Here is an 11,392-nt window from a genome sequence, read left to right as displayed (position 1 = left end):
AAAATTTATAAGTGTCTATTCTAGAACACTTTTTAATACTTGTATAGACTTTAGGGTTTTCTACCGAACTACATGGTGAAAACACCCTAAAATGAAATACATATTTTGGCTCTAAATCACATACCATAATGTAGATCTTTTCACAAGCTTTAAAATAGTATATAGGACGTCTAAAACAAACACCCGAGTAAATAGTTATAGTTAAAATACAAAAATTGACCTTTCCTGGTACTGTCCATCCAGATGTCCTATTGGTATAGCCCTATACAAACCAGTCTTCAGGTTTAGGGCAGAAACCACCTCAAAATTTCTCAACTTAGCCTCTAAACTAGCTCTAATTTTACCCAAATGCTACCAAACTTTCAAGAATATCAATATACAACATAATAAATATATTCCACAACTTAAACAAAACAATTACACTAACAATTAAAATTTACCATTGTTAAGCTAAGTGTTATAAAACTTAAACTCACTTAAAACTTGCTACAACTGCTACTACTTTTAAAAACAAACCACAACAAACTTAATTCAAGCTTAAAAATAGTTTCTAACTCATACAGAAAAGAATTCTCCAAAGTCATATAAAATATTATGTTTTTCAACAAATTCAAAGTGGAAGAAAGAATTAGAGCTTTACCTTGAATTGAGTTCCAAATCCTCTAATTCTCTAGATGAATTCTTGCTAATAAAGTCTTGAAAATTGCTTAGGTTCCTTTGGGTTCTAGCTAGGTCCGAGAAAGAGAGAGAGAAATTAAAGAGAGAGAGAGAGAGAGAGAGAGAGAGAGAGAGAGAGAGAGAGAGAGAGAGAGAGAGAGAGAGAGAGAGAGTTGTTTTGGTTTTTTTATTATTAATTCTAATTTTTGTTTGTAAAACTAATATTCAACATTATAACTCTTAATTACAAAAAAAATCCGCTAAGAATAATTACTAAAATAAGCTTAAGTGGTAAATTACAAAAATGCCCTCACTTAGTTTCTAAGTTATCTTCAAATCTAGGGGTAAAATAGTCATAACCGAATACCCTGCATAACTCTAATATTCTAACTATTCATAAATCTTTTCTCGCTAATTCAATGATACTAAACCATATCAGAGTGACACTATTGGTCTTGATCGTCGAATTTTCACTATTACCGAGTATAAAACATGAAAATATCAAATTTCATATATAACATGTATGTCACACCAAGAATTTAATAAAATCTCCGTAATTCACTAATGCCTATTTCTGACAATAGGACTTATTTTTATACCAAAGCACATATAATCATAAATAATAATCTAATTACTAATAAACTGCTAATTATCTGCTAATTTTCATATCTAATTATATCGTCATTACATTGGGGATTTGTGTCTAGGGGATTCGTTTGGGTTTCAAAGGATTTCGATGGTTTCAAAACAGTTCTTAGATTGTGACGCTGTCATTTATGTGTTATTTTCATTCATGCTTTGTTTTATTGTTTGATTTTGTTTATTTATAATGAGGGATATTAACTTTGCTTACTTTTGGGTCATTGTGGCATGACTACAACTCTCTATATTTAGATTTGGGGGATTTCCAAATTTTTATTGATCCCATAGTTTGTAGGATCGTCCCGTACATGGTTGGTCATGTCATTTTCTTTTATTCTACTTTGAAAAATAAGGTTGTCATTACCCATTTTTTTGAGAGATCTTTTGTTGATAACCATTGATAGGTTGATTTTGTTACTAATTCATTTAGACTGGAAACCTAGCATTCTTCATAGTCTTTTTGTGCTTCAAAGCGGGTGTCTTATGGATCCGTTAGTTGAAGATCTTGTTAGCTTTTTATTTATTTATCTATTTATTATTATTTTTTTGTGTGTGTAAACAATGTCGTTAGCTTATTATTTTGAGTCCGCTCTTTGAGCAATTTTTCTATGTAATTTTGTTTGATTTACCTAATAATGGATATTTTTATTTATCTTCAAATAAATAAATAATAAATAATGTCAAATATATATATATCAAATTTGACACATGCTAAAAACTATACTAAATTTGACACAAAATATAGCACATACTAATTTTTTTAGAGAAAATGAAAATTTCAATAATAGGCAAATCAAACAAAGTCCATTACATGAAGACGCTCATAGAACAAAATCAACAATAATAGATTTACCAAGCTGTTTACAATAAAAAGAAAGAAAAAACCCTAGCATCAACCTCAATTAAAGATTTAATAAGCCTTTGGCGATCAAGCATAAAAAATGTGTGAAGAATACTTGGTTTCCAAACTAAATGAACATGTGAGAATCAATCTATGGGCCAATAATCTTCTAATAAAAATTGAGACATAACAACTCTATTATTCACATATGAAATAAAGAAAATAATCAAACGACTAACTATGGCTAGGCATCTAAAAAAATTGAACACCACGAAACATATAGTGAATAGACAGATTTGGCCAAGAAAGAAGAAATATCATCCCATCGAAACAATTTGATTTAATTAACGAAACATCGATGAATAAATGCTAAATTTACATTACAATAAATCTTAACTTTTTTTATTACTCTTTTATCACTAATTAAATTTTAATATACATTAAAAAAAAAACTTAAGACCTTTAAATTAGCTTGTATAAATGTATTAAAACACATTAAGCCAAAAATAATATCCATTCATATTACAATTATAAATTAGTAAGGTGCACTAAAATATAGCATTGTAAACTACTTTTATAACGAACTTGTTTTCTTGCAAAAAAAAAAAAAAAAAAAAAAAAAAAAAAACCTATAACACTAGTACTGATTCTTAGCCTATGAAGTTGTTGGATTTTGATGATTGCTTAGGTTATAAGTTCAAAAGATACCTATTTTATTAAAAACTAATTTCACATGAAGAATCAGATTTTTCTTTTACCCCATTCTCTTAAATATATGCAAGGAATATTTTGAGAAGAATAAACAATTAGGAAAAGAAAATAAGGAAAAAAGATAAGACTGAAGCAAGAGGGTAAATAGGTAAAACTAAGCTCAACATAGGGGTATTTATGTCAAATGAAGTCCTACTTAATTTGTGTACACGGTGCGCAGAGTCGCAGGCCCCACTTCTTGTGCCCTAGTTACCGAACTACTACACACTACTACAACAACTACAAAGGTTCCCATCGGCTCGGCTCAATCGAAAAAAAATAAAAGAAAAGAAAAGAAAAGAAAAATCGGCTTAAAATGCACACATTGTAAAGTCGTTTTATATATTTATTTATTTTTAAAATAACTTTCTCCATCTTTGGATTAAAAAAGAAATCACCTCCTATATTATTTTTAATTTTTTTTTTACTTTTACAGTTTATATTATTTTGATAGTTTTTATGGGGATTAATATATAGATTTAAATTGCCATTTAAGTTACTCAATTAATTGCTATGTGAGTTATTGTGTAAATTTATGTAAAAATATGAAAAAAAAACTACTTTAAATTTAAAAATAAAAAACCCCTAAAAAAGAAGACAAAGGTGTTCAACAACCTAATTCTTAGGTGATACCCAAAAAGAAGGCTGCAGTAAGACCAATTAGACAACAAGAGGAAGGGGAGGCTGCTATTAATAAAATCAGCAACACCTTCAATGTTCTCAAGGAACAGGAGACTGAACTGATAGGAGAGAAGGAGGCTTGTGAGAAGAATGAATATGGTAATTTTCTTTATAATCATGGATAGCTCTAATATTTCTTGTTAGAATGTTAGGGGTATCAATAAAGTAGAGAAACAAGATGCTGTGTTTGAATTTTGTAATTTGAATAAAATAGGTGTGTGTGGTTTGCTTGAGACGAAGTTGAAGGAACATAAAATAAAAGATATGGTTGGAAGAAAATTCTCTAATTGGGTTTATTTTACTAGTCCTGCTATTGAGAATCGTATTCTGATCATATGGAGGAAACATTATACTCAGGTCACTGTAGTGAAGGAAACTCCGCAATTTGTTCATTGCTGTGTTGAGATGGCTGGTCAGGTTGATGCTTTGACTGTTACTTTTGTCTATGGGCTGAATACAGGAGAAGAGAGGAAAGAGATGTGGGATGGGCTTTCGGGTTTAAAACCCCTTGCTCAACCATGGCTCATAATAGGGGATTTTAATGCGTTGTTTGAGTTGGAGGACAGAGAAGGGGGAAAGAAAGTTACCTTGACAGATATAGAAGATTCAACCAAATGGTTGGCCCAAAGCCATATGGAAGCTCTTCTAAAGACTGGTTCTAGGTTCACTTGGAATAATAACCAAGAGGGGAATAAGAGAATTTACTCCAAGATTGATCACTCGTTTGTGAATGAAGAGTGGTATGATGTCTTCAAGTCGGCTAAGGCTCATTATAGTTGGGAAAGTATTTCTGATCATTGTGCTTGTGTGATTTCTATGAAGGTGACTGAGAAGATTGGGTTCAAACCATTCAGGTATTATAATTGTTGGGCTGATCATCATGATTTTCAAGAATGTAATGCTTAATGACTGGATGAAGTCAGTTAGAGCTGAGGGGATGAAAGCTTTATTTCTGAAGTTAATGAGATTAAAGCACAAACTAAAGAAATTCAACAAAAAGGCAATAGGAGACATAGGGAAAGGCTACCAGGCGGCTAAAACTCAATACTTGGAAGCAAGAATGGAAGCTCAAATGCATATGCATGATCTCAATTTTCAATTAAGGGAGAAAGAGGCGGCAGCTTATTTTCATGATCAAGAACACATGTATCATAGCTTCTTGAAACAACAAAGCAAAGTGAACTGGCTTTGTAAAGGAGATGAGAATAATGATTTTTTCCATGCCTTTTTGAAAAAAAGAAGGATGGAGAACAATATAGTTTCTTATACCAATGACCATGGAGACATCATTGAGAAGTTTCCTGAAGTGGTGAATCATTTTATGAACCACTTTCAGGGATTCATGGGGAATAGCAGCTTTACTTCACAGAGGCTAAGGAAAGATTGTATTGAGCAAGGAAATCGGCTGAATGTCGAACAACAGCTAAACATGATTAACCTTTCACTGCAAAGGAGATAAGGAAAGCTTTCTTCAGTATACCTGATTCAAAAGCCCCGGGACCTGATGGGTATGGAGCTGGTTTTTTCAAGAAGATGTGGGCGGATTTGGGAACTGATTTCATCAAAGCTATTGAAAACTTTTTCAACAATTGGGTCATGCCAAAGGAGCTTCATGCAACAATGATTACCCTCATTCCTAAGATCGAGAACCCAACTAAAGCAGTGGATTATAGGCCGATTGCTTGTTGCTCTACGGTCTACAAATGCATTTCAAAATTGTTGTGTTTCAGGCTTGCTTAGGTGCTTTTCATTCTTGTTAATCAGAATCAAGGAGCTTTAGTTCAGGGGAGATTGATTGCTCACAATATCATGATTCTTCAAGATATCTTAAAAAATTACAACAGGAAGAACGTGTCTCCTAGATGTACCATCAAAGTTGACATCAGCAAAGCGTATGATACGGTAAATTGGGATTTTCTGGAGGATCTTCTTAATGCCTATAATTTGCTAGCTAGATTCATCAAATGGATAATGACTTGTGTGAGAGCCACATATTACTCAATTCTTATGAATGGAAGAGTTCAAGGCAACTTCAAAGGGAAGAAAGGTTTGAGACAAGGGGATCCCCTTTCTCCCCTTCTGTTTGTTCTGATAATGGAATTTTTAACAAGGAAGTTACAAATGGCAGCCAAGAAGTCAGACTATAGATTCCACCCCATGTGTAAGAGTCTCAACATCATAAACTTATATTTTGCTGATGATCTCATATTATTTTGTAAGGGGAATATGCAATCAGTCCAGGTTATAAAGAAGTGTCTGGAGGAGTTCAAAGATATCTTGGGGCTTGCTATAAATACAGGTAAGTCTCAGATGTACTTTGGAGGGTTGGAGAAGAGGCTAAGCAGGATATAATGAGAGAATTAAATCTGTCTGAGAGTACCTTTCCCCTAAAGTACCTGGGAGTTCCTTTGAGGTCGACAAAATGGAAAGCTGAAGATTGTAATGTGATAATCAAGAAGATCAAACAAAGACTTCTTTGTTGGGCAACTAGACACCTTTCTTTTGTAGGAAGAGCGCAACTAATTCATTCAGTTCTTCTTGGGCTTCGGAATTACTGGATGAGTATTCCATTTGGTCCTATGATCTCAAGACGGATACGAGTTGGTACTGGAAGAAAATTTGTCATGTTCGGGATAAATTTTCAAGATCAGATATTGTGAATGCAGGTGCTAATGGGAAGTTCAAAACTATTCTGCTTTATAATAGCAAATTGCCACAGGTAGTTTGGGATTATAGCAGGAATGTTTGGGGCTCTTTCATCATGCCAAATCACAGATTCATTCTTTGGCAAGCTTTAAATACTCAGCTTCTCACTCGAGATAAGTTCCAATAGTTTCACATCGTGTTGGACAATGTTGATTGTCCAGTTTGTGGATATACAACCGAGACAAACCAACACCTTTTTTTCGAGTGCAGCTACTCTCAAATGGTGCTAGACCAGATCGGGGGCTGTTTGGGGAAAAAGACTTGGCCGGTTGATTATAATGGCTGGAAAAATTGGTTGATTCTTGACAGAAGGAACAAGCTACACATGATCCATATGGTTATCTTAGCTGCTGTGATATAGAATGTGTGGATTAACAGGAACAATTGTATTTTTAGAGGCTATTCTTGGCTGGCGGCTAAGATAGTGCAGGAGATTAAACAAGCTTCCTTGTATAGATTGAGTGTAGCAAAAAAGAGGAAAATAGATAGACTTCAGAGAATGTACATAGAGCAATTATGTTGTAAATAAGGTTTCGGTTGGTCTAAGCTTGTTTTTGTTGCTTAGAGTTGGTTGTAATTGCTTGTGATTAATGAAGTTTGTTCCTTCTTGATCAAAAAAAAAAAAAACCCTAAAAAAATAAACATTTGAATTCCCTTCATAATAAAATATTATTTTTTATTTTCTAAAAAAAATTGGCTTCTTAATGTATAAGCAAATCAATTTTCCTCTGTCTTAGTGTTCACATTTTTTTTAGTTTTGACACAATTTTTTAAGTGTTATCAAATACTTTAAATACGAACTAAATTTTTTGACAGGGCATGAGCCTAGGAGGTAAGATCACGTTATGACAAGAAAAAGTATTAGAATGGACACAATATGACAGGATGTTGCAAATTGATATGATAAGGTACAGAAAATATGTATTTAAGCATGACAATTTTAATAAATCTAGAGACACAATACCTAAGCACAAATAAACTAGCCTGAAAGCACGACATATTAACAAGCCTCAATAATCTTATAATAATAATAATAATTTATTTATCAATTGAAATAATTGTACATATTCACAATTTAAAAATTATAATTATTTTTTATATGATTGTGTATAATTATTGTTGAAAAATTATATAAAAGTAATTAAAGTTTTTTTTTTAAAAATACATATAGTTTTATAGTTAGCTTAGGCAATAAAAATATAAAAATACAGAGTACGAATTTGAGTCTGTATAAGAAAATGAGCATGTATGTTTAAGAAAAATGATTTGGTCCGAGTAAAATATGACATGAATATGAGATAATACGAAATATTAAGTTTACAGGTCGTGTTGGGTCTACTTTATAAAATTATTGATACGGTATGATACTACCCATATTTTTTATAGTGTAATATAACATATTCCATATTTTCACGACTTTTTACAACAGTGGCCAGTCTGGTACAATACACGTAATTATTAGTAGTGTTATCATTATTCTAAATGTAAACTTAATGATTTAGAGAGCATTGTTATTGTGCACTAGTGCTGTTTAGTACATTCTATGCGCTATACGATTGACTAGTGGTATTCTCTAAATCTAAAAGTAATTTTATTAAGTTATATGGAACCTAATACTTAATTACATTAATAGCGATATAACACCGAAGAAGGTGTTAAGTACCACTGGTGCGTTTTCCTATCATTTTTCAATTGATTTATTTCACTTTTATAAGTTCAAATCACGCTATTATATTTTATATTTACTAAAACTTCAAAATATATAAATGTATAGTTTTACTAGTAAACAAAAACAAAATAAAAATGGTACAAATATTGAATTATAGAAAAATAAATGGTAGTTGTGAAGTGTGTTAAGTGTCCTTCGACAAGGAAAAATGTTTTCTTTGTAAGCTTGGTTTGATCAAGGCCTACACAATTGACCCATCTGACGGCCCAAAAAATGAGATGAATTTTGAATATTGATTATAATCTCGCATTCTTTTAAACTATATTTTAAACAGTACTTACACCACAACTAAATATCACAAAAAATTCTCTCCAAAAAATATTACAATAAAATTAAATTATTAAATAAATATCACAATAAAATTAATTGAAAACAAGATACTACTACCAGTAACGAAAACACATATTGAATGTGGTCTACAAATAAAAATTATTCAACAACTTGTCAAAAATTAAAAAAATAAAAATAAAAATAGTACGTACATCTACGAACACATTAGCAACTATAAAATAAACAAATTTCAGCAAAAAAATAAAAATAAAAATAACAATAAAATACACACTAAGATATATAGTTTTGTAATAATTAAATATGTTATATATTGAAAAAAACTCCACCAAAAACACAATGACAAACACAAAACAAAGTATAAAAATGAGTAGGGGTGTTCAACAAAATTTACAAACCGTCCAAACCAAACCGAATAAACCGACAAAAAATACAATCAGAAATAATACAATGAAAATCCAAACCGTCCAATGAATATATTGGGTGGTTTACAAATTATTCTAAACCGCCCAATTAACCCAAATAAACCGAATTAAACTGATTTATATATTTTTATAGAAGTGTATATATTATATCACATAAATTACATTTATTAGTTAAACCATTTTGTATTTAAAGTTTAGACATTTTAGTATTAACGTAAAACTTAGACTTTATAGTTAATAATTTTTATTGTATTTGAATATTGAAGTTAAAGTTTAAAATCTCTACCATATTTTATTACTTTTTTTTTAATTATTTTATTCAATTATTAATATGTTTACTCAATTATATTTATCTTATATTAAGGTTCTTAAAATTAATTTAAACTATAGTATTTTTTAACTTGAAATATAAATAATATATTTTTATTTTTTAAAAAAAATCTAATTATTTGAATAGTAGAAACTAACAATAATAATTATTAAAAAAAAAAAAAAAGTGAAGAACGGTTTGGACGGGTTAACCCGACCAAACCGACGAAATCATTGGGCGGGTTGAACTTTCTCTAATTTTTTATTGGGCGGGTTACGATTAAATATTTGCAACCCGACTAAACCGTGTTGGAATTTATTTTACCAGGATCTTAGATCTACTCACAAGTATGTTTATTAACATCCTAAATATGAACTTTCTAAAACGATGAAATAAACACATATAAAGTTTAAGAAACCTTACATTGGGTGCAGCGGAATAATATGACTCCTTCCGTTCAGATATCTAGCCCTTGATTCCTTTCTGTAGCAGAGCATTATCAATATCTGAACCTGGATCTCTTTCTCTGAATCTTTGATGCTGAATCTCCTTTGCTGACGATCTTTCTTCACGATCTTCCTCACTATGATTGAGGTATCACTTGATGTGTGTGGGCACTACTCTAATCACTAAGAGAGGTTCGAAATATTGAGGAAGAAAAGAGAGAGAGAGTGGCGGCTAGAGAAGAGAGTGGAGGCTCAGGTTTTTCTGATTCAGAAAGTGTGTTTTTCCTGAAGCCTTCACTATCTATTTATAGCATTCCTCTAGGGCTTGATTTGAATTATATGGCATTAAAATAATGAAAAAATCAATTTAAAAAAGCTACAAAGGTGGTCGGCCATACACTTAATGGATTGGGCCTTGGGCTTTGCAATTTTGCAATTTTAACACCTTTTGTATCTGATTTTCTCAAAAATGCCAATTTCCTAATTCAATCATTTAAATGCCAATTCTAACTATTTAATAACTATAAATAATTATTAAATAATATTGTCATTTATCATATTTATTAATTGAACCATACAAAGTATCATAATTAACAAATATGCCCCTATAAACTCTTTCTTTACAATTTCGCCCTTACTTAGTGAAAATTTCACAAATAGACATAGTCTAACTTGTGAATTATAATTGATTAATCAAAACCAATTACATGAGTCTTACAAGCAATATTATCTCAACTAGTGGGGGGACCATGGGTCTATATAACCGAGCTTCCAATAAGTAGATCAAGAATTTAGCACTAAAATTCACTAACTTATTAATTCTTCGTTGAATCCACGCATAGAACTCAGAATTGCACTCTCAGTATATAGAATGCTCTATATGTTCCACCATATAGACACATCATTAGTTATCCATTGTTATAATCCTAATGTGATCAATGATCCTCTATATGAATGATCTACTTAAGGGATTAAATTACCGTTACACCCTACAATGTATTTATTCCTTAAAACACTTGACCCCGTATAAATGATATTTCAGCTAATGTGAAATGAGTACTCCACCATTTATGTTCGTTTGGTCAAGCTCAAAGGAGATCATCCTTTGCTTACTATTCGCCAGATAGAAGCTATAGATTCCATGTTTATGATAGCGCTCCCACTCAATTGCACTACCGTGTTCCCAAAATGTACGTATCACCCTGACCTAAAAGTAGGCTTAACTAACAAATCAAAGAACACGAATAGCCTTTCAAGATTGAGCCTAATCATATCAGGATTAAGATCATTTGATCTAGGATCAACTAGGCGATATTGACTTGAATAGATATTACGGTAAGTTTAATAAATCTAAGTCAAAGTTCAATATCGGTCCCTTCCGATGCATACTCCATGCATCCAACCCGAGCTTTACTTTAACCAATGTTACGGAAAGAACATAGTATTTCTCCAAATACAAGTAAACTCTTGTTGTAGATTATCATATCAGTAAAACCTGTGTCTGATAAATCTAGGAAACTTTATTCACATAGTCATGTTTACTTTCCAATGTGTTGACGGCACAATAAACAGGATCAAGTATGTGAAAAGGGTTTCAGATGAATTTATACATTATGTACATATAATCATGAAATAAATCATGTGAACCATGCAACATTAAATGTTATTTACGATCTATATTAATAAGTAAATGCGATTATATTGAAATGAGTTTTATTTAGGGCATAAAACCCAACAAACTCCCACTTGCACTAATATAAAACAAAAAGTGCGTTTCAAATAATCTCAACACCTTGATATACAAATCAAGTGTAGTAGTAGTAAACTCCTCGTAATAGGATCTGAAAGGTTGAATTAACCACAACCTTTTCTCCACCATTACTCTTCCTTTAATCACAAAATCATTGATAATGTGAA

The 11,392-nt window shown here is 31.3% G+C and overlaps 1 protein-coding gene across 1 annotated transcript; it reads left to right on the top strand.

Annotated features, from left to right (window-relative positions):
• Positions 1–4,484: 4,484 nt before the first annotated feature.
• Positions 4,485–6,652, top strand: LOC115702274 (uncharacterized). The gene is made up of 6 exons (XM_061112357.1): positions 4,485–4,880; positions 5,024–5,266; positions 5,336–5,732; positions 5,792–5,870; positions 6,080–6,290; positions 6,587–6,652. The coding sequence occupies exons 1-6, from the start codon at positions 4,485–4,487 to the stop codon at positions 6,650–6,652; spliced, it is 1,392 nt and encodes a 463-aa protein (XP_060968340.1).
• Positions 6,653–11,392: the final 4,740 nt, after the last annotated feature.

The sequence above is a fragment of the Cannabis sativa genome, chromosome 3, assembly GCF_029168945.1.
Source record: "Cannabis sativa cultivar Pink pepper isolate KNU-18-1 chromosome 3, ASM2916894v1, whole genome shotgun sequence".
Taxonomy (NCBI): Eukaryota; Viridiplantae; Streptophyta; class Magnoliopsida; order Rosales; family Cannabaceae; genus Cannabis; species Cannabis sativa.
The sequence above is the reverse complement of the archived record's forward strand: the minus strand, read 5'-3'. Positions and strand labels throughout refer to the sequence as shown.

What these genes read in the sequence shown, in the direction of transcription:
- LOC115702274 (XM_061112357.1), top strand. Translation starts at nt 4,485, where the DNA reads ATGAAGTCAGTTAGAGCTGAGGGGATGAAAGCTTTATTTCTGAAGTTA. An exon ending in CGATTGCTTGTTGCTCTACG is followed by an intron (nt 5,267 to 5,335) that starts GTCTACAAATGC and finishes CTTGTTAATCAG; the next exon opens with AATCAAGGAGCTTTAGTTCA. An exon ending in GGGGCTTGCTATAAATACAG is followed by an intron (nt 5,871 to 6,079) that starts GTAAGTCTCAGA and finishes TTTCTTTTGTAG; the next exon opens with GAAGAGCGCAACTAATTCAT.